This window comes from Pantherophis guttatus, chromosome 2, assembly GCF_059756535.1.
Source record: "Pantherophis guttatus breed Tessera chromosome 2, ASM5975653v1, whole genome shotgun sequence".
In the NCBI taxonomy this organism is placed as follows: domain Eukaryota; kingdom Metazoa; phylum Chordata; class Lepidosauria; order Squamata; family Colubridae; genus Pantherophis; species Pantherophis guttatus.
The window spans coordinates 27,031,380-27,055,998 of record NC_142064.1 but is presented as its reverse complement, the minus strand read 5'-3'; the positions used below and the strand labels follow the sequence as shown (position 1 = coordinate 27,055,998).

At 36.6% G+C, this 24,619-nt stretch overlaps 1 protein-coding gene and 1 long non-coding RNA gene across 2 annotated transcripts in view; both read right to left on the bottom strand.

The window, feature by feature from the left end:
- The window catches only part of ITGA1 (integrin subunit alpha 1), a 94,034-nt gene extending 84,259 nt beyond the window's left edge, over positions 1–9,775 (bottom strand). The window contains exon 1 of the mRNA XM_034440854.3: positions 9,314–9,775. Within this exon, the coding sequence (XP_034296745.2) occupies positions 9,314–9,383 (70 nt within the window). The 5' untranslated portion in view covers positions 9,384–9,775. The remainder of the gene's footprint in view (positions 1–9,313) is intronic.
- A 4,176-nt stretch (positions 9,776–13,951) lies between these two features.
- On the bottom strand, positions 13,952–19,830 carry LOC117679177 (uncharacterized). Its single transcript, XR_004595309.3, has 3 exons — positions 17,017–19,830; positions 15,433–15,628; positions 13,952–14,667 (listed from the first exon to the last, which is right to left on the bottom strand). It is a non-coding gene; the product is annotated as an uncharacterized LOC117679177 (long non-coding RNA).
- Positions 19,831–24,619: the final 4,789 nt, after the last annotated feature.

Below are 24,619 nucleotides of genomic sequence, written 5' to 3'. Positions count from 1 at the left end.
CTTTGTTAAGATGAATGAATCTGTTGAAAACCTTTGAATTTGGTATAAACTTACCAATCACTAATGCTATTCAAATTTTGGGTTCAGTTTTTATTGGTCTTTGTATAAAGAGATGATGCAAACATGATGCCAGAAAAATATTATAGCATTCTCTACTTTTGGGATGTTTCACGACAGTACATGCCTTATTCCAAAAAGTATCTGGTCAGAGATCTATTTGAAGTGTTTTGTTGTTACAATTTTAATATTTATCTAACATTTGGAAAAGACTTAGCAGCTTTATGTAAGGGTAGTCCATCATATGGAAATTAACTAGATGCTGTTCTTATTTGGCCAGTTGCTACCAATGTGTTTAGTGCTTTTTCTACAAGCCTTCACTCTGGAAAGCCTTACACGGGCATTGTGTAGCAACAGGAATGTGTTGGATTATGATTCTGTAAGTTGTGTACCTAGCTTGTTGACCTTGCTTCCTTACATAGTTCTAATATTCCAGAGATGATTTACAATACCAGTGTTTATTGAAAACTTTAGCAAGAGTGTATATATTAAGGGAAATGTACTGGGCATTATTTCTGTGACTATCAAAAGCCTCATCTGAATGATACATAATGACATTGGTGTTTAGATTTACTTTTGCTATCATTGGGAACTCAGATATTTCATTGGTTGCTTCATCTCTCTAAGTTTCTGTTGGATTGCTTCAGAACAGTCAGAAACAAGGAATATATCTGAATTCCCACTTAGTCTCTAGAAGCAGGAAATTGCAAAGGTCCAAGAACAGGCATTCAACTTCTGAAATCAGATTGCATATTACAGGAAGAAAGCACTTGAGTTTTTTGTTAGAAAGCTTCAAGCCTTTTTATTCTTCTGGGGGGGGGGGTGTAACTTAATTGTTCAGGAAGTTAAGGATACAGAGGAAAGGTGTGATCTGAGTCTGTTTGTATGAAGAGGAAAAGGGAGAAAAGCAACCAGAACTTCTATTGTATAATTCTTTGAGGAAGCAGAGTTAAGATCTATATTGCTGTGCATGGTACGAAATTATGCCTGTGGCAGAAAACCTCCAGAGCATTAGCTGTTACTAAATATTCTTGAGCTCGGGCATGATCTCTTTTTATGTGCTGTGCATTTTCAGAGGGGTCTTTTTTGTCACAAGTAAGCATTTATAGTCTTTTACTACTAACCATGCATATATGTCTTTATGGTGTGTCTTCATATATTGGACTCTAAAATAGGCATATGGTGCCAACTGGCACTAGTGCAATTGTGGTACCTCATTTCATAACAGCTGAAGCTCCATGGTTTCCTATCTATATGTAGAGCCAGAAACATTCTAATGTTTCTGAGCTCTTATATATTCTAAAGGCCTTTTGAGAATATAGAAATAACAAATGGCAGTAACTCAGTGATTTTTGGGTAAGAAAAAGAATACGAAAAAAAAGGTCAGAAAAATAAAAGGCATTCTGGAGGCTAGACTGGATGCTGGGAACAACCTTCAAAGATTGCTTTCTATGCAGTGAGTGTTTATCACTGATACTATAAAATAAGTTTTTGAAATTTCAAATGTTCTCACCTCCCCTGGTGGCGGAATGAAAAAAATCAGCATATGCACATTACATCACATTTTCCATTCTCAGATTTTGGGGTTACTGTTAATTACGTTTGATAATTTTTTGTGAATCCTAGGGCAAAGTATCATTCATGTATTATTGGTTGTCCTAAGAGCATTCATTTGGCAAAGACCACTGAATTTAAATTCATCTAAATTTGTAAGCCCACTTGTTTAAGAGAAGAGAAAAGAGTGAAGCTTCTTAAGTAAAATATCAATGATCTAGATTATGTAATTCCGCATTTATTTTCTTTTAATAAGTGTGTTGAAATCTGTTCAGAAAACAGTATCGGGAAATCATTTTATGCAAATTGGGGTTTTCTCAACCACCCCAGCTAGGCAAAAAGTTGTAAAAAGAATGGTTTGCAAAGAATTAATTACAAAATATATTAAAATCATTGTTATATTGCAATTTCCAATTTAGAATTTTTAATTATAGTAACATTTTCCTTATTGCCCCATTACCTTTGAAAGATGTACTAAAATATCTAAAATATAAAGGTAGTTTTGGCTGTTTTAACATACTACAGTTTTTCCCCCCATGGTAAATTTCTGATAAATTTGGTAGATTTCATGGTAAATTTGAGAGCCAGTTTGGTGCAGTGATTAAGGCATCAGGCTATAAACCAAGAGACCATGAGTCCTAGTGCCACCTTAAACATAACGCCAACTGAGAGTCAGTCACTTTCTCTCACCCTTAGGAAGAAGACAATGGCAAGCCACTTCCGAAAAGCCTTGCCAAGGAAATCGCAGGGACCTGTCCAGACAGTTGCCTGCAGTCAAGAAACACCAAATAAATACATTCCCGGTGGCTCAGCAGACTAAAAGCATTGTGATTAACACCAGCTGTCTGCAATTACTGTAAATTCGAATCTCACCTGGCTCAAGGTTGACTCAGCCTTCCATCCTTTCTAAGGTAGGTAAATTGAGGACCCAGTTTGTGGGGGCAATAAGCTGACTTTGTATAAATATACAAAAGTATGAAGGCTATTGCTTAACGCATTGTAAGCCACCCTGAGTCTCCGGAGAAGGGTGGCATATAAATCAAATAAAAAAATAAAAAAATAAAAATTGATTAATATTTTTTCAATCCATCAGAAAGATGGTTCTACATATACAAATCCACAATTTTTCATTTTTAACACAGTAAAAAAGTAATTAAGAAAATACTGACTGAGCTAAATTTCCAAGAACAATAAAAATACTCAAGCTAATTATAATCTACTATCATTTGGAGTATATGAAAGCCCAAATTTGATGATGTACTTGGAGGACGTTCTCTATTTCTGCAACTAGAGAGACTGGATGTTAATTTACATAGACCTTTTGTTCTTATTTTTTTGGGGGGAAAACTACCCCCAAAGTCCAAAGCTATTATTTACTTTGGCATTGAAATAGAAATTATTTGATTAATAGGGAAAAAGAGTTCTAAGTAGCATGCTTCGATGGTGGTATTTCATAGAAATCTGTTATGCATAGTGTAGTTCACATTGAGACAGATTAACTGAAGCATTTTAATATATATATATATATATATATATATATATATATATATATATATATATATATATATATATATATATATATATATATATATATATTTTCAGTAAAGAACATTGACTATTAGGCTGCTTCTTCACTAAGTCAAATAACTTCTGAGAAAGATATTATTTGAGATGGTAAGTCTAGAATAAAACTGAAAACATCAGAGAATTTGAATGGCTGGGAATGCCAGCACAAAGTAGTTGTTTTATGTTGACCTTATAAAATGACAATGGATTATGCTTGGAAGCAGAATTTTGTCACATATGTAGGTTTAATACAAACTATATTAATCAGATCTGAATATGATAACATTTCATAATATTTTGCCTTAAGCTAGTTCAAAAGTTACAATGGAAAAGAGAGAGTATTTGATCCTTGACACTTATAGTCAATTGTTTAGAGGAAGAAAAGTTTGGAATGCAGGGTGTATTTCAGGCCTATACTTTGTCATTAAACTTGTTTATTCAGCTTTCTACAAATATGCTTGACCCTTGGTTCCAGAGACAAAAATGGCAAGGAGTACATTTGTAGAAGCTGTGTGATGCGCTAACTGCACACTTTGAGAAACTGATTTGCAACAGTGATTTCTCCTTGTTTAGAACATACTTAGAATATTGTAAGGTGCTGTTTGCAAGACTGTTGAAGATCTTTTCTTGTTGCCCACCTGGGTTTTATATATATTCATATTATTATGGTATTTAAAGGTTTGCATGGACTGGCATCTTTTTGCAGGTTTGATGCATGATATTTTAATCTTTAGATAGCCTTTGCATAAGAGATGATCAACCTATTTTTGGTTTGGGACTACACTTCTTTCTAGTCAAACTTTGAGGCTGCAGGAGATGTAGCTGTGATGAAGTGAAGTAAGCGGATGAAGTCTCCATTTGGTCCAAGTAGGGAGGAATATAAACAAAATTTATATTGTTGGTATATTTATTTTTTAAAAAAATCTTTGGGAAAAAATATCTCTGAAATTTAGTAATTTCTTGCCAAATGTTAGGGATGGTAGGAATGGTAAAATTCCTTGTGATTTCAGCACAAGAGCTGCAAGTGAGCCATTACTACTCTAAAGCTGTGGGTGTTTAAGGTGCTACCTGGCCCAATGTTTATTTTTATTTATGTTATTTTATTTAGCAAATGTATATTGTTTCCTATCTCATTAACTGACTAATGTACAACAATGTATTATGCTAAATTACTGAGATTTAAAGTGGTCCTTTTAAGAGTGTCACCACATTTAGATACCTGCTTGTTAGGTTCTAAAGTTATTCCTAGAAATGGGAATATGCTGAGTTTGGAGCTTTGATTAGGAAAACATGTTAATACAAATCATAAAAATAGTTTGTTTATTTTGTAGTGTTTTTTTTAATTAGTACCACTGCATTTAATACATTTCCTTGAATAATACTTTAATCTTTTCTTTATATTAATGTTATTATCAAACACATGCAGCATTCTTTGGACAACTGCAACTTTTCAGGAGTTCCACAGTTTATATGGGCATTATCGTGGAGGCAGATCACTGGAGAAAGAAAGTATTTCAGCGATATAACGATGATTTATACATCTATACAAGCTAAGGAGAAGGTTCTACCCCATACAATTTCTGTTGGAATCTTCAGTGCTCCATTGGTAGCAAAATCAGTTCTGTTATCATGCTTCACCCAAATCAATACTGGGTCTAGCCAGGGATTCTAGCACATCCCTGGAAAGGAAACCAGGCCCTGCAGACTATAGCATCTACATAGCAGTCCCCAGCTTCCGATTGTATGAATCTCTTGGCCTTACATTGTAATATAAGAACTCCTTATTTCTCAACAGCAAAAGTGGTTGCTCCTTGTGTATTGTTACTGGAATGGACAGGTTGGACTTAGGTCCTTCGCTTCTGAGTGTGTTAGCTTTCGTTCTCACACCCGCCTTCCTTCTTGCCTGAAGTGGGTGTCAAAATTTCTTTCCAGTTGAATACATGTGATTATGTAACAACATTTACAGTGTGGGGTATAAAATGCATTTAATTATCTTCAGGATCTGATAAGGGATGGAATAGGGAGGAGGGGAAGGAGTTGGAGCTATCCAGGTCATGAGAGGAGGGAATCTGAGTTTCTGAAAAGCTAGAGCTGGATAGAATAAAGCTAGATAGCACAAGCTATCATAGCATTTTTTTTTTTTTTAGCAAAAGGAGGTTTCTTAGTGTATGTAAGCATATTCTTACAATTAGAAATTGTTCTTCTGTAAGCATCCTAAGTAAAATAAAACAAAGTAAAGCAAAACAAAACAACAACAAACCAAAAATACTAGCAACAATTTCAAATTGAAAGTATAGGGGAAACACTCCCCTCCCCAATTACTGCTTCTGGCCACACAATAACAGGAAATCTAATAAAGCTAACTTAATACCCTATTTTCCCCAAAATAAGATATCCCCTGACAATAAGCCCAAACGGGCTTTTGAGCGCATGGCAATAAGGCCACATGCTTATTTCAGGGTTAAAAAAAATATAAGACACAGTCTTATTTTTGGGGAAACATGGTATATAGTCTTGAACTGTCAACTTTTTAAAGAATTTGCTTGAACAAGAGTAACTTGAAAATCAAATTGCATAGCAGATCTAAATAGTTATACTATTCTGGACCCTTTCTTCACCCCATCCTGCTCTAAGGAAATCACATAAGGATCAAGATTTTGGACTTCTGGGAGGAAAAATGGTCAACTGAAGATGGCTTTGCTTTGCTGAGAGAAGAGTGATGATTGTGGTGGAATGAAAAGTCAGTGATGGACCATTGCTTCCAGCTCTCCAGGATTCATCTCTTGCAAGGAGAAGACTTATTGTCCACAAATTCTCCACACAGTTGCTCCTTGGGAGGAGACCACAAGACAAGTCTCTGAGCCCTGCAAGACAAGGGAATGGCACCTTTGCCTAAACTGCAATTGGCGCCTTTATGGACACAGAGTTCATATGCTTTCTTTCTTAATCATTTTTGGAAATAGCTTATTAACTGCTTTTCAGCTATTAGGAACTTGGAACTTTTACAGCACTGGGTGAATTTCCTTCAATCCTTCTTAAAATAGTTTTTAACACAACTTTCACATATTTTTTTGGGAATAAACAGAAAAAGGGTAATTATAGCACTGATTTTGGAAGGTTACAAATGGACTAGGAGTCCAGATGGGGTTAAGATTTTGAAATTATAAGAATCCTTCACATGGGAAATGCTATTGTTTTGAAGTATTTAAAAAAATTGATATAGGTCTTTGAAGATTGGACACTAGAGGAAACTAGAAAGAACTATAGATTCCAGGAGAAAAAGCACTTGCATTACTAATAAGAATGGGGCAAAATACTATTGGGCATAGTGAAGGATATTTGTGAACAATGGATCCAGGAGTTAGGAGAGTGTGTCAGAATAGACAGACTGTATTTAAAAGATGTTACGGAAAAGGAACAAGTTTTCCCAGATATGCCTGAGACTGCTCTGAAAGTGGATTTAAAAATGACAGACTGCAAGAACAATATGGAAATAAGATATTACGGTAGGAGATGACAGGCTGAGCCCAAGGGAGGGGTCAAATGCATCATCAGTCATGAGTCCTTTTGCATCCACAAGAGATCTAGCCCAACTCACCTTGAATTCTTTTCACTCTTTACATACCCACAATTTGTGTAGTATTTAATTGCAGTATCTCATTTATCCAAATAATAAAGAAACTTTAATTGGGTTGATTCTTAATCTTTACATTCATAGTTTATGCAAAGTAGTGTACAAAAAATAAGGTGTATTTAGCATAGTGCTCATTTTGATAAAGTGCAATGGATGAGTGAGAAGGGGGAAAAAAACATGCAGAATACCTGGGAGAGGTGTTCCTAAAGTAGAAGACTGACAAGTCCAGCTGCTAAATGTTGGTAGTCCAAAGAGATAACCACAATGTAGTATACTGATGGACATCACTGGTAAATGTGGGTAACCCAAAGAGGTGACCCCAGAATGTAACTACTGACAAAGTAGTTAAATCAGGAAAAAATATTTCCAGACTACAAGGTTGACTAATTATGTTTATTTAGTACTACTATGTAGTAGACTATTAACTATGACTAACAGACTCATAGTTAATATAGGATATGTAGAAAAAATGTTTACTACAGGATGACTAGTAGAAATAAGAGAGAGATTGTATTAAAGACAATCCAGCTCCAAGTAATACCTGTCAAGACGATATACAAACCGTGACAAAACAGTGGCTGGGTAAATGGAAGAGAAAACAAAAACAAATCTTCATAATTCACAATTTTATTCATAATTGATGTTTGTAGTTTCAAATAGTGGGGTTTTTTTTAGGAATGATTGAAATATTCCAAATCATACATCAGTTAAAATGTATATATTATGTCATCTCATGTCAAATACAGCTTCTTGAAAAGTTAGTTTGGATTAGTAATGCATAATCTCTTTGGGATCAGTAGGCATATTTCACTGACAAAACTAACATTTTAAGAAGACAAACATTGAGGTTGTTCCCTGATCTTTAAAGTCCCTTGTGATCTAATCGCCCCCAATTTACTTTTGTTTTCTGTTTGGGTGGGTAGGTACTCTTCCAGGCAGAGCATGCAATTGCATCCACTCATATCTAGTTTTCTTACAAGCTATACAACATTTGTGGTCCAGAAATCTCTTGTAAATAAATATGGTACACGATGGTAGATAGTTAGATATAAATATATAGATAGACGTACATAATAGATGATAGATAGATAAATGATAGTGTTGATGAGGCATCCAAGACAGCATTTGCAAGTACACTGTGAACGAAGATGGGGTCTATGCAGTAAATCAACTGAAGATCAACAAAATCAGGCATCTTCCTTATTAGTACACTTATCTACCCTCTACTATATATATAGCAATAGCTTACATGAATGCTCTCTACTATCTACTATATATATATAGCAATAGCTTACATGAATGCTAAGTGGAATATTCCATGCTTATTGCTATCTTTCTTTCAGGAATTTGGAGATGTATCTGATAATCAACAATGCATGCAACTCATTAAGAACTCTTGCAGATTCAATTCTTTTGTCCTTTCAGCTTTTGTATGTACTTATTTTCTCCAAGTTAAAGTTTAACAGTAATTTATTCTACTAAGCGTGGGTGGTACAAAATCACATTTTCCAAGGGTCCAGAAATGGAAAACCATAATGACATAAAACCAACGTTACCACAATTACCATACCAACAAGGGTGGACCATCACCGTATAATTTTGAAAGTTAGAATAGTGCGATACATGCATGCAGAGTATTATAATTACTTGGGAAAACTGAATTACTGTAATTAAGCATTAGCGTAACTGCTGCATATTCATTCAGAAATAAAGATCTTCCACAAGTGAGCACAACTGAAACATTAGTCTACTATATACTGAGCTCATTAAAATCAATAAAATAACTAGAAGTTTATGAAAAAATCAAAAGATATGAGCAAAACAAAAAACAAAAAACAAGCTCTTTACCCTTTAGGAAGAAATCTGCAAGTTATTGTCTGCCTTTGGAAACATTATTATCCACCCTTCCAACCCCTTGCCTGCTTTGCGCATGCATTTCAGTAGAACTACTCTTCAGACCACAACATTCTAAATAATTATGACTATTTTAATTTCTTCTCTTCCAGCTACAACCTGAATTTCACCACACTGCTTGTTTTAAGAAATCCTCATGAACATAACATCCGTAAATGGAAAGACCACATGTTTTTTTGGCAATTTACCCAGTGACAATGCACTATTTTACTTCTGGGCACTTAACTAGGCACAAGTTCATCTCTCCCTTTAGCTTGGCCCTTTAGTAATAGTCAAAGTTGAAATCAACAAGTTTACCTCGATGCACACTGTAATCTCATCTGCCTAGAGAACAATCACTTGCAAATCAGTCTTCTCTCTCTTTAATTTTTTTTCCCCCAGTTACTTTTTTGGTGTGACATCACAGGTGTTGGTATTAAAAGCATATAGGTTGCAAAGGCAGCTTAACTGTGCAAAAACTGACTCCAAAAGAAACAGACAGAAATCGGAGCATGAATTGCATAGTTCTGGGAAAATCTTAAAAGGGGGGATATTGTTCACACCTTGACTAGAATGAAAGCTTCATAAATTAAAAAAAGGTGGACATACCTGTTATTCCCACACAAGGGATGGAGACACGTGTGATGCTGCAGATGGCAGTGAGGGAGCCAAATCCCATGGCTGAAGTGTAACAGGAAACCTTGTGGGCAAACACAAACTGAAGCTGGAATAGAAGTTCTGTTGCTCACAAGACTTTGCTGCTGCTTCTGGTCCCCTTCTGTATCAGCAGCCGCTGCAATTGAACCAGGCATTTCCTGTTTGTTGTCCAAGTCCCCCCCCCCAACACATGAAGATGAATGGTTCCCTCCTCTAATAAGCCCCCCTCCTTCCGTTGTCCCAAGTAAGCACTGAGCCTTTGAAACCCCCATGCGGCAAGAGCTCAAAGTCAGGAGACATGTACAAATAAAGTCAGATATTTAACAGCCAGTGTTTAGGCTAAAATCTGCAGGCTAGCAAAGCAAACCTTAAAGGGATATCTGCGTGCTTATAATTAATGGGCATTTTTTAGCTACTAGGCAACCTCTGCAAATATAGTTAAAAGGCAAGTTTTGGGACCCCGCCTTTTTTTTTTGGCTTCAGACTTCTTTTTTTTAAATTGCATTTCTAAATGTTCTTTTTCTCAAGAAACAAAGCTGTACTATGCGAGTAAAGTGTGTTAAAACTTCAAGATGCATTCAAATGTCAGAGTGCCCTTGGTTGGTTGAATTTTATTCCACTTACATCATTCTTTAAAAATGTCCCTGTCCAACCTAAAGCAAGTCTTTGTGCAAGAGTTGTGGGTGGGGTTGACTTCATGAACATTTTCTCAAGACTCTAATTTTGCAGGGTGATAACTGCGGTTTTGGTGTGCTTTGTAGTTAGGATGCGTAGACCTTACTCTAGGCTGGCTGGGCAATTCTGGGAGTTGAAGTCTGGACATCTTTGAGTTGCTAAGGTTGACAAACACTGCCATCGTTCATTTTCAGACTAGTATAAATTGCTTTATTTTCTCTTTTCATCCAGTCCTCAATCAAGTCACTACCTTTCACTCTCAGTTAATCAATCAATAGTTGGAAAAAATAGTGACAATATAAAATGATGCGCTAAATAATGAAGATATTCTAGATTTTTATGTTCTCATTTTTTTTCCTATTCTGAACGGAAGAAGGGAAATGGTCAGAAATACAGGTAGTCCTCAACTTACGAACTTAATTGAGCCCACATTTCTGTTGCTAAGTGAAAAATTAAGGGAATTTTGTGACCTTTCTTGCCACAGTTGTTAAGGGAATCACTGCCGTCGTTAATAACATGGTTGTTAAGTAAATCTGGTTTCCCCATTGACTTTGCTTGTCAGAAGCTCGCAAAAGGTAATAACATGACCCCAGGACACTGCAATAACCATAAATATGAGTCAGTTGCCAAACATCACATGTTCATGGGGATGCTGCAACTGTTGTAATTGTGAAAAATGGCCATAAATCACTTTCTCCAGTGCCTTGTAACTTTGACCGATCACTAAATGAACTGTTTTAAGTCAAGGACCACCTGTATTTGACTTATACAGCAAGAATTTTGTGAGTATCCAAAGAGATTCCTTCCCTCCAATTTTTCACTCAGTTATCTAAATTTTATATCAATCAAGTCAGACTTATAAGAAGGGCATGCTTGTTGAAAGAGTTCTTTGTTTATAAATTAGTGTAGTGAAATCACAAGTATATTTTGATGAACATACAGGAAGTTCTTGACGCATGAACATAATGGAATTTGTCCATTATAATTACAAGTTGGGAAGGTTGTTACATGAGATGTCTATGTGATCATCTCATTTAATGACGCCCACCCTTGCTCTCCCCGATGACATTAAGTAGAGCACAGGGTCCCCCATGGGTTGGGGTGATCCTGGGAGGTCTAGTGCAGGCTCAGGTTCACCTGTCCTGGACCTCCCAAGGCTTCCCCCCAGAAGCACCCCATGGTCTGTTTCCCACACCTCAGGAGACCCCCTAGACCTGAGGCTTGGTTTTCTCTTCCCATTGGATCCGTGCAGACCTTACAACTTTTGAAACCAGTTATAAGTCAGGGAGTATCTGTATTATTCCACCTAGAAGTAGGATGCCCACACAAGCACTGGTGAGTAGCTCATTCACAAGTACAATTCAACAATTTGCAGTGCAGAACTTTTACAGAAGTCAAGCTCTAGTACATACAAAGGCTTCTCTTCTGAATTCAAGCCCTGATAGATTAGGGGTTAGGTTGCTAAACACCTGCATACACAGCTATATACGCAAAGACATCCCAGATGCAAACGTTGTATGAAATTTGTGGATGACTAAAGTCCTAGTGTGATGTTAGAAGAAGTAGGGGCCATTTACCACTACTTCTGTGGTAAATTCTAAGTGCGCCTTATTTGTTGGGGAAACAAAGAAATGATTGATTGTATTGGGCTGCTAAAGACTTACTCTGCTTATGAACATTTATTGTCATTGCACAACTAGAAACTGATATTAGTTGGCCTGTCATCAGTGGTGGGTTTCTACCGGTTGGCACCAGTTCCCACAAACTGGTAGTGGCGGTGGTGGGAGGCTCTGCCCACCTGCCTGGACATTGTCACAGAGGCTCTGCGCATGTGCAGAAGTGCCACGCATGAGCAAAGCGAGCACGCGTGTGTGCGCGCTCCCAGTTCCGAACCGGTAGCGAAGGTAAGAGGAACCCACTACTGCCTGTCATGTTAAAATGATTAGAGGTTTTCCTATACTGTTTTTGATGATAGCTGGAGAACTAATGTTTTTGGTAGCTTGGAATCCCCCGTGTAAATTGGAATGCAATGTTGAGAAGTCTCTACTTATTGTGGGAAAGTAGAAAGGATAAAGAGCTGTAAACTAGCTTCACTTGAATTTTTTCTCTTCCATTCAATCATATATGATTCTCAGAGGCTAACTGAATACGTCCATGCAGTTTTCAGAAGTGGTTGTTGCCATTGCTTCCATCCTAGGGCTGAGATAAAGTGACTGGCCCAAGGTCACCCAGCTGCCTTTACTCAACTGAATTGCCTGTTGTTATCTGCAGATTTTATCTCCAGCTACCAATTTTTAGACTATTGTAGGAATTTGTTTGCTATGTGTGCAAATATTTACAAGTAATGCATAATCTTTGAAGACAGATGATATACTAAATCTCCAATGTTCAAATGAGCTAACATATGGACACCAAAAAAGTAGACTTCTCATTTTTGAGGGAAGTATGGATTATAGAAAAGAAATTTAAGTTGGAATATTATTTTCTTGAAGGGATGTTCTCTCTGTGTGAGCCAAAATGGAACAATAATTGGAAGCTTAAAAAAAAAAAAACCTGAACATTTTAGAAATATAGACAATTGTTGGTCTTTTCCCCAAACAGACAACTCTACAATATGACAAAATCTGTCCCAAAGCTATTTGGAAAAGCACTAGGCAAAATGTTTGAAATCTAGCTTCTTCTGCACTACCTATCACATCCCATGTTAAAGTGCTTTAAACCAGGGGTCTGTGGACTGACACTGGGCCGCAGCATGCCAGAAACTGGGCCACGCAAACAAGTGAAGCCCCATCCATGAAATGAAAGCAGCATGTGAAATCACGCCACCTCCGGTCGCGGAAAAACCTCTTTCCACAAAACTGGTCCCTGATGCCCAAAAGGTTGTGGGCCTCTGCTTTAAAACTTCAGCAAAACACCAATCAAAATTTCATATATGTTTTTAAGTGTTCTTTCAGTTTTCTTCCTTTGAAAAATATGCCAATCAACTAGTAAACAAATATTGGGATAATCTAGATCAAAGATCTCCAACCTTGGCAACTTTAAGAGTTGTGGACTTCAATTCCCAGAGTTCCTCAGCCAGCAAAGCTCTGGGAGTTGAAGTCCACAAGTCTTAAAGTTGCCAAGGTTGGATCTAGATTAGAGTCATTCACAGGTTTTACATTCTGAATGATTGATATGCTTGCTTTGGCAAGTAAGGTGCCAGGGTTGCAATTTTTGTGTGTGTCTTGATGAACTTTTTGCTTCCCATTTTTTCCAGTCTCTTTCTTTCCAAAGCTTAGATCTTACAGTTGTGCCTTTGATCTTACTAGTATGTTATGTTATTGTTTGTGAAACAGTGGGAGCTAAGATGACTTCTTGCTGTAACGGTACATACAAATGTAGTGCAAAGCAGATGAATCTCAAGTGTTTGAATAAACTTTGCCCACACCCTTCTGCTCTGGAGCTAGAAATTTGGCAAATAATTGAAAGTTTATGGAATTTTCCTCTTGTTCCTTTGAGGATAATAAAATGCATCTGCTAAGGATCACTAACATAAATTAGCTGTGGTTACTATTTCTGTCTTGGATTTTATGAGAACATTGGAGCTACTTTTTCTATATTTCAGAAGGGGCCATTTTCAGCAAATTATAATATTTAACACTGTGTCTAACAGCATGCAAGAATTCATACCCTACATCTGTAGTAAATATATATATATATATATATATATATATACATATATATACATATATATATATATATATATATATATATATATATATATATATATATATATATATATAAAAACAAACTAATAGTGAGAAAATACATACATAGCAGAGTTAACAATGTAAGAAATTTATCCCCCCCCCCAAAAAAAAAGGGAAGGAAAGAAAATATATTATGAACAAAGCAATACAAATTGAACAAATGCTATTTTTCTATATGTTTATGTATAATTGCCAGATCAGTCCAAGGCAAGGAAAAGTGGTCATGGCTACTGTATTTACAATCTATCTAAAAACCAAAAACTGGTGTCAAGCATTAATTTTGATTTTTTAAAAAAACATCCTTCTGCAGAAATTTCCTCTATCCATTTTCTGAAAGCCTGTATGGTTATTTGATCTTGATTCTGCTGGGATAGCACAAAAGAACTTCAAGGGGGAAGACTGATAAAATAAATAACAGTCAAGAACTAGCAGTTAAAGCAGGCTTGGCTATATGACTGCTGTGCCTTTTTGTAATGAAGAAATAAATAAGTTCAAAAGTGGCATTGTTAAGTGGGGATGTTGTCTCACTCCGCAGGTTATCACAGATAATAACCCTTTGTTTTCCTGTTTTCTGATAGTTTCGTAATTAAAATTGGCAGCCTATTTCACTATTCACATCCACAAAGTTTATTTCTGTGTAATGAATAAGAAGGAAATACAGAATACACTTCGCTTCAGTGTAAACTGTTATTCAGGGTATTCTTGTCTTTCAGAGAAATAACGACAGGATTATAGAGTTGGAATGGAGCACTGAGAGATCACTGGTCGAACTCTGCTCCAGCAGAAGGATCCACTATTGGTTCATTTTATTTTATTTGCATGCAGTGGATTCCCAAAGGCTCTGGACAGTTGACAATCTTATCATTGAATATGAAGTAACACCTGCAATTAAAAATGACACAAAAATATGTGTAATAGCAATAGCACATAGACTTATATACCACTTCACAGTGCTTTACAGCCCTCTCTAAATGGCTCCTTTACAGCCCCTAACAATCTGGCTCCTCATTTTACTGACCTCGGAAGGATGGAAGGCTGAGTCAACCTTGAGCCTGGCGAGATTCGAACTGCTAAATTGCAGCAGGCAGTCAGCAGAAGTAGCCTGCAGTATTGCATTCTAACCACTGCGCCACCGCGGCTCTTAAAATAATAGTACAATATGGAAGTCATGTACAACCTCCACTTTCAGACATAATCTCTTCTCCACCAGTGCCAGATGGAACAGGTATGTCTTGGCTTATTTTCTTAAAGCTCCAAGAGGACATTGCTGGTGAAAACTCCATAGGGAAAGAGTTACAAAGTGTGGGAGTGGGAAATAGGAAAAGTCTGTTTCTGAAGCCCCATCAGACATCAGTCTTCTAAAAACAAGACCTGAAGGAAGGTGACTCTATTCCATCTGATTTAATGGGCAGATGAGTGAGAAAAGGCAAAAGAGAATCCACCATATTGCAATTAGTTTCACTGTAAAATTATTCTCATTGTTTGGGAGGTTTTAAACATTCAACCAAAATCTGCCTTCCTGTAACTTAAACCTATTATTTTCACATCCTGTGCTTTGGAAAAACCTTCTGTCCACTATTCTTTCCAGTGTATGAAGAACGTTATCTTCATTGTCTTTCAGATAGATACATTATTTATTTTTGTTACCTTCTTCTTGTGTTGGATATTTCCAGGTATGTAGACTTCAATTCTCCCAAATCTCAAAACATGGCCAGTTCTAAGAATTCTGACAATTGATTCTCTTCCATTCTGGGTGGGTGGTTCCAACTGATGTTGGTGGAGGATGGAGAGTCCATGCTCTTATGTAGTACTTCGGGAGTCAGCTCTTTTGCCTGGATATCATCTACATGAAAATGCAGGGAGAAATCATACTTTGGGTATGTTATCACCAGGATGCTAATGATACATGTATACATTTTCATCCCAGGCCAAAAAGGAAGTACACTGGAAATTTTGACTCAGGAACTGGAAGCTGTGAGGAATTGAGTGGGGGTAGGGGGTGGGGAGAGACTTAAACTGAGACCCAATAGGCAATCATAGTACAAGAACCCTACCTGTTCCTTATGGATTGAGCTTCTCTTGAAAGAGAAATGTAGAATTTGGGGGATACTCAGGAGTTTATAATCCCTTTTACTCAGGGGTGAAATGCTCCCGGTTTGGACCTGATCGCCCAATCCGGTAGCGATGGCGGCTGGTGGTTCAGAGAACCGGTAGCAAAAATCCCTGCCTCCCCCCATGCCCAGCTGAGCCACGCAATCATCAGATGCTTTTTTAAAAATTATTTTTAAAAGCATTTTTTCTACAACCTCATCAGCTGAAAAAATGCTTTTAAAAGAAAAAGAAAAGCCTCTGACGATCAGGCAACTCATCTGGGATCGTCAGAGGCTTTTAAAAGCATTTTTTTTACAACCTCTTCGGCCAAAGAGGTTGTAGAAAAAATGGTTTTAAAAGTAAAAAAAAAAAAAAAAAAGTTGGCCACGGCCACCCAGTTACATTACCCCCCCCCCACCCAACCAAGCCAAGCCCACAGAACCGGTAGTAATACATTTTACATTTCACTACTGCTTTTAGTGCAACAGGTGGAAGTCATGTCCACGAAAGCCTTCTGACAGTTTGGGCAGGTCTACTGGTTGTGATCCTTCCTGAATTGAAGACAGTGACTCATGCCCTCATTAAACTACTATAATTCAGTCTACATGGGACTGCCCATTGAAAATGATTGATAAACTACAGATGGCACAGAATGCAGCTCTCTACAAACAGTACTAATGAATAAACCCTAAAATGCATATTTTAAGCTACTGGTATATTGATTGCCCATAGGCTTCTGGGCCCAATTGAAGGAGTGGTAATTGCTTATAAAGTTTTCTATGCTTTAGGTCATCACTACCTTTACAATCGTAAGCTTCAGGTGGAATCTACTTACTGAAGGAGGGAGCACTGCAAAATGGTTCCTTAGTATTAGCTTCCTCAATTCTGGGACAGATTACTCCTTTAGGTCAGGATGCCCCACACACCACGCTGTTAATATTTAAAAAGATTGTAAAACCAGTTTTCTTCCACAGGATCTTTGATGTGGACAGCTTTGATTAAACAGTGGTAGGATTTCTATTGTGATTTTAACTGATTATTGTTACAATGTTTTTTATAATTGCAAGCCATCTGGAGTCTTGCAAGTAGGTGGCATACAAATGACTGTATAAATAAATGCATAAATAGAAGTCCACATACCTGGAGGGCATTCAGCAAGAGAAATCTGGCCATCATTAACTTCAATAAAGTTATTGGGGAAGACTGATTTTAACATACTCTTTCCTGGAAAATACATAAAAAAATTATCTAATTGATGATTATCAGAACTGTGTCTGTTACTGTCATTAAGTAATACATTGTTTTGATAAAGCAAGCATTTTAATAAAAATAGAATGCTATTTTCCTTTAGTTTTGGATTTACCACAGGAGTGTTATGATGAGAATTTCCATGCTAGAGATACTCTTCAACAAAATTCATGTATTAGACAGGAGGAAATCTACAGTATAACTAGCAGATACTGTTCACACCGAAGATTAATGAAGGAAGTCAAAACATTCCAGTATTACTTTTGAACCAAAATAAGTTTTAGTGAACTTTGGGGAAGTTTTAACCTGAAAAACAGCCACTTCCTTTTCCTGAGATTCAGGATGTCATAAGTTCTTTTATTGAAATGGGCACAGAAAACGGATGGGACTTCTATAAAATTGTATTTGATATGTAAAGTTTGCATAAATGTATTTATGATTCTGGGATAACGAGTGTAGGACAGAGCTGACTATTCAAGGCAGTTGTTGCAATGCAATTTAAAACTGGGATCTGACAGCCAAAGAAGACCAAAATTGCATGAGGAAGGCTAATTATGGTCTCTGGGAAAACAGGCAATCATCTAACCCACCTTTTCCAATGATAGCATGTTAGAAGGTTTTCTGGAAACTGAATTTGAAGTGATGGGGGATCATTTTGGATGCTACATGCAGAATATTAGATGCAGGGATTTATTGGATCTTTCCAACCTGACTCAGTTTCCCACCCTTGGTTTCGGATGAGTGGGTGAATGGAAGAATATCTTTTTTTGACAGCAAAAGAAAATGAAGCTCCCCCCACCCCACAAGCCAAATTTTAGTTTAGGATTACGGGAGCAAAGTAATCATAGGTTCTAGTAGAGCTTGTGTGTAATCCCTGTTTCTATCAGCCACATCTTGTTTTCTTCATTTGGAGCTCAGGAAGCTGTTATATAATGATATACCAGAATTGCTTCCATTCCAGCTGGCCGTGCTGAAAAACAAAACAAAACTTTAAGAATCACTGATTGAACTCTCAATTTCCCTTTCCATTCCATTTTCCTTGTATGTCACAACTTTTACATTGCAAGTTTGAAAGTTGAGGCTATCTTAATACTGGTATTTTGCTAACAACTCTCTGATTCTTTTTAGCTGAAGAGCAGACTGCTGTAAAGCAGTTTTTCTCAGGCTGAATGCCTTTCAGCACTCTTCAGTTTATCATTAGTGATGGGAGCAACATATAAAACCAGTAAATAACGGGTGCACAACAATTGGGGATATTTTATTGCCTGGTTGACAAATACCAAAAGAAGAGTTTCTTCTGTTTTATTTAATTTTCCAAGCCTTCCCTTCTGGATCAGATTTTATAAAAGCATATTTTGCAAAATGATATTTCTGGTTAGATATTTTTTCAAATGCTCCTTATGACAGTGAAATCGTAAATTGCTTACCTGAAGTTTAATGATCTGCTATACTATTTATTAAAGCCAGATGGAACAGGAAATTATAGTGTATCAAAAGAAAACCTTTTGGACATATATAATACAGGAAAATGTAACACCATATTTAAAAACTATACATTTTATTTTAAGATTATCAATTTATCATCTGTCCATTCATCTGTCCGTCCATCCTTCCTTCCATCCATCCATCCATCCATCCATCCATCCATCCATCCATCCATCTCTTCTTCCTATTGGTAATGAGACTTGAGTAACATAGATGGTTTCAGCTTGTTTTAATGATTTTCATAAAGTTATATCATTACAGTTATCTTTAATTTCCCTAGGGAAAGTTCTATATTTCTTGAAACCACCATTTTGAATATGTCCTATGTATGAAATGTTTATATGCCAATTATATCTCTTGACACATTTAGGGGAAAATAAGTAAGAGCCTGTAGCACTTTTACAAACAAAAATATTTTATTAAAAAGCATAAGCTTTGTGAACCACAATTCTATTTCATCAGATGCATGGAGTATAATGAGTTTAATATAATTGTAATACATAGCAAACTGTCTCACTATAAAAGGGAAGATTGTGGTAAGGTGAATTAGGTGCCTGCTTAATAAGTTATTCAGATGTAAACAATTCTGGAAAATTCCATAGCGTTCTTTTTTTTTATCTCAGACTAAAGAGATTTGGACTAATCTTGGACAATACTATGTCCAGTATTACCAATACTGGTAATACTGTGTTAAAATCTGTTTTGCACTTCATCTGAAGCAAGATGAAAAATCACTAGATCCAGTGGTCCCAGGACCCACAGCCAGTCTTGCTAGGACTGATCCACATGCACTCAGTCTTGCTAGGACTGAGCCTATATCTCTTCTAAGAACTTTGACAACAACATTTGGTTGACCTAGGATAGAGATGTACAATTGAGTATCATCAGCATACTGATAATATCTAACCCCATACCATTGGATGATTTTGCCCAGAAGGCTCATGTAGATGATACCCAGAAGTAAAAAGAGAATAGAATCCCACAAAGGTATTTAAGGCTAGATCTTTCCTATCAATGCTAACTGGAACTGATCATGAGAGGAACAGAAGAACCACTGTGGCACAGTTTTTCTGACTGAGCTGGTTCTGGAAGACACTATGAATGAAAACCACCAACAAATCAAGCTAAGATGGATGCATTACTATTTTGTCCTTCAAGAGATCATCAGAAAGTATAATCAATTCTGCCTCAACACAATATCTAGGTCTGAACCTTGACCAAAGTGACCAGAGCTTCCTTCACAGCCCTCTGAAGCTACAACCCAATCACATTTTCAACAAGTTGGAAATTGGTCAGTATTGTTAGTGATAGTTTCTTGAGGAGAGGGCAAACCACTGTCTCCTTAAGGAGAAGTGACACCAGTTCAGAGAGATGCAAGCAAGTTTATCCATCAGGTTATACATACATTGTTGATAGTAAGCTGTAGGTGTTCCTTCGGTGTCCTTTTCCTTATGAAGGATTGAGTTATCTGTCATATATTTTTCCACCACTCTGAATACTTGTCATCCATATTTTGCAATTTGAAAAAGCCCTATGGCAAGATTATTTTTCTCTCTTCTTGTGTTGGAACTTAAGAAATGTACAAAGTGCTGGAGAAATGATTTTATATTGAAGAAGAGTATTCATAAACATCCCATGGTGACCGTAAGTGTGAGAACACCACATTTCATCCATGAAAGCAAATTCTTTTTCCAACACTCAGAAAAAAAAAATTCAATTGAGGTGGCGAGCGCTTGGTTAGTTTTTTTGCCTATCATTTAAAGTAAGATACATGGACATCCCACTAACCAGCGAAGCTTGTAGAAGAAAAATGAAAAAGAATGAAGAACATATACATATTGTGATATATATTTTTATTTGTCTTGTCAAATAAAAAAATATTGTTTTTGAATGCGCTGCAAAATGTCATGAACTTGAGGAAAATATTATAGAAACAGATCTTAAATTGAACTGTATGAAAATATTTGATTGAGGGTGATTCCCCCCACCCACCCTCCCGGCTGGGTTTTTAAATCTTAATTGAAGTGGTAATAAAAATCAGTCTTTTGAAATAAATATTCATTTAGTTCATCATAGTATATCATGGTCACTTGTTATAAAACTACCATCCAGACTGGTAGTAAACAAGATTTACAAACGTTGTCCAACAAGTCAATCAGTAGCGTCTGTGGTGGTAATTATATTGCATTTTGAATAAAGCTATTTAGATCTGTTAATATTTCATTGTGTGATAAAAGAGAGATTGTATATTTTTGTGTGGGTTTTTTTTCCTAAATAAATTACTCATAGTTTCTTTTTCTAAGTAAATAACACCACTTATGTTTACTTTTGTCACTGCCCATATTAGATTTTGGATGGCCTTTTTTGATTCTGTATCCCAAGGATTCCAGGAAAGTTCTCTAGACTTTTCTGTCCACCCTGTAATGGAAGGAGAGAAGCGTATAAGACTAATACTTTTTAACTCTGAACCTGTTTAAAGTCTTCCACTATGCTTCCTTAATCAAGGCAAGCTGAAAACATTGAAACGTGTTGTCAACTATCAAAATCATTCGGGACTTACTTGGCATTAGTCCAATATGAGCAAGCAATTGGTTGCAGAAAAATCCAAGAAAACAACAGAATATTATTAAACTAAGAATAGTTTAAAATAACATGGATAATATAGCATTATTGTCTCTTCCTCCTCTTCCCAGTTTTCTGATTGCTTGTCTCAGGACCAAAAGCCTGAATTTGTACAAATTCATACATAACAGTCAAAGAAACACAAGCAGATGAATCCTGGAGTAGAAAAAAACATTTTACCTAATAAGGGTAGATGCATCTTTAATTCTGACAAACTCTGCATTTAAGAACACCAGAGCCATCTTTAGTATAATTAATAATGTCATTACAGTAATGTTTAGTTACTAATAATTTGTTACTCATATTTGTTATTAAGACCAAGTTCTCTTTACCGAATACAGTTGTTTTCATCTGGAAAAAAATAAGACAATTGATTAGAATGTCTATGCCTCTCCTTCCCTTCAGGCTATGGATGGTAAACAGCCTTCAAGAAAAAAATTAAAAGCATAAAAGAATGCCAACCAAATAAAGTTCTTCTTGTTTTATGATTGAATGTATTTTGTGACAGTAGAACTATCCATTTAGCAGTGAGTCAAAAGTTCTTTTTACAGTTTCTCCGAAATTGTTGTTTCCTGTGTGTCTCTGGTTTGTTACGGTGGTTGGTAGGTCTTGGATTAGTTTTGTGAAAATGTTCCACTTCTTCAGCTTCAGCTTCATTTATTTTTATTGTCATTTCAACTCATTTAGCGGAGAGAGCAGAAAATGCAATTATATTCCTAGGTAGTCCAACTGGAAGTGCACTTCATTCTGCCTTCCAACAAAAGTGAAGCCAGTCCACCTGGATGTACCTCAGTTTGGGCTAGATAACTTCAGACTTATCCTCATGTCCTCTAACATGCCATGAAGATGCCTGCATATCCCTTTTCATTGATATACCTTAACATGTCCTCATGACATTGTCTTCTGTGATGGTTGTTTTGGAATAAGAAATCAAAGAACAAACAGACTTTTGTGACTGCTTTTTCAGATATTTATTAGATTAATATATTTCAAATACAGGACCATGATCCGTTCTAGCTTAATGTCATTCACATCATTCTCTCAGCTATGGGTTAGCCAATTAGCTATTTCTCTTGGCCTTTGCTTTAGAATTTAGTTAGCCCTTTCTTTGTTTCTTTCTTTTTTGTTTTTATATTTTTCTTTGCTCCTTCCTTCCCTTCTTCCTTCCCTCCCTCCCTCTGCCCTCTCTTTTTTATTAGATTTGGGGTTTTTTTATGTTTAAAATATTTAATAAAAAACATCTTTAAAAACGTTAGATCTTGCCCCATTGGTGTAATAGCAGCAAGTTCTCTTCTTGTTGCCTTTAGTGTCAGCGTTCCAGAAAACCCTGTGCTCCAATTAAAAACTCTGAGGCAAGCATTTTCTCAAAGTTCCATTTATTAGAGTAGGTATACTGGCACATCTTGGGAAAACCTGAATCTGAGAGTTCCGGGTTTTCCCTCAGTAAATCAAAACTCCCAAAACCATCCCCTCACGCATCTGTCAATCACATGCTCCAATCACCATCCGTCCCATCTCGAGACAGTACTCCAACTACTCCTTCTCCAGATGCAGGCTCATCCTGACCTTGACTGATGGGAAGAATGCTATTTTGTCTAAATACAAACCCTCAAATTAACCCCCCCCCCCTCTTACTTTCCCACACATGAGAAGGTGGCAGCTTGGAAGCTTCCGGCCTAATATGGTTTCCAAAGCTGACATCTAGTTCCTTTATCATCACTGAAATTGTCTCTTCCCTTCTCCTGTTCAGTGATGCCTTTCCTGCCAGCTAGTCCTTCCTTTTATCCCAAGGACTTTGATGGGCGGATAAGAATCCAAGCAGGGTTGATATGAGGACATGGTTTCATCCCCTTTGTCCAAACAGCTATTGATAACAACTTGTGTAGATCCAGCCAAGACAAGGCTGGTCTAGTCCGATCAGGCTAGTACACTATGGCTTTATCAGAGTACTGTGGGGAAAGGTGGCTTACCAGGTGGCTTTGGTAATAGATGGGGAAAAGCCACTCTGGCCAAAATAATTAGAGGGTTGTGACTTGGCCTTTTTGTATCAGAGAGGGCTTGTTTGAGCTGGTCAGACTAAGCTACATGTGTCTCTAGTGGGAATATCTACAGGTTGGATTGCACTACTCTACTGTGGGTCCGAAAAGCATGGGGAAGGCTGTTTTAGGTTGATTTATTGGGCCACTTAAATGCAGTTTTTATAGCTTTTAAAAATATTGATAACTGCTTTAGTATTTTAAAATTGTTTTAACTTTGTTGTATGCCACCAGGGTCACTTTTAGCTATATAAAATGGAAAAAAAACTTCTAAGGTTCTCAGCTTGATAGGCTGGTGAAGATAGAGGTATTAGTTTGGCTGCCCTTTCCCTGATCTCTCGCATTCTTTATTGGGATTCACCTCCATTAGAGGTAGCAACATTATTATATTTACTTGAAAGTAATTTACCAATACATTTGCTGAAATACGGTAAGGGAGCTATCTGATAATTCTTCTTTTATGGGAAGTTGCTTTCTTAAATTCAGGAGCTTATAGGCAGGAGCATTCAGGGATATGGGAGTAAAAATTTGCATGATGGCAAAGACCCTTTCCTCCATTTTTGGATTATGTTAGCTGACATCTTTCACAACTTTTCATTATTTTGTTTCACGTGCTATAAAATGAAGTGTCATGCTACTTTCCATTTTACTTCTTCATAAAAACTATTCATAATGTAACACAAAATAAAATTCAACTTTAAAACATTGTTCTACATGCCCTGAAAGACATGAATTATAATTTATAACTCTGGCTTTTAAAAATTTATTCAGAATTCAGCTGACCTTTCCTGTTTCCTCCATTTTGTTTTTGTTTTACTTCTGGATTTTCACCTGCCAAGAAAAGACACAAAACAGGCATGTCAAGCCATTGAATATATAATAGATCTTAACAGCAAAGCAAAATTCTAACATAGCTGGCCAACTTTTGAAAAGGCAAAGCAACTGGGCAGTTGATATCTCTGTCCCATACCAGATAAGATCACAATCCAACATCACCTCCAGAAGAATGGAAAAAAAGAACAGCGAAGATCCCCAATAAAATAATTACTGTATTTTTCAGAGTATAAGATGCTCCAGAATATAAAATGCACCTTAGTTTTTGGGAAGGAAAATAGGGGAAAAAAAATTCTGCCTCTGCTTACCAGGAATACTTTCCATTCTTTGAAAGACCCCCTAATATGATCTCAGCTCAGAACATAACAATGGACTTCTGACATGCTTCGATTCCTCTCCCTTTAAATGATGCTTTATAACACATGCAAAACCTTTTGATGAGAATTTTTGCTGTCACAGTTTGATAATGGATTTAAGTGAAGGAATAAACAGCATTAGACTCCTGCTGAAGAATACAA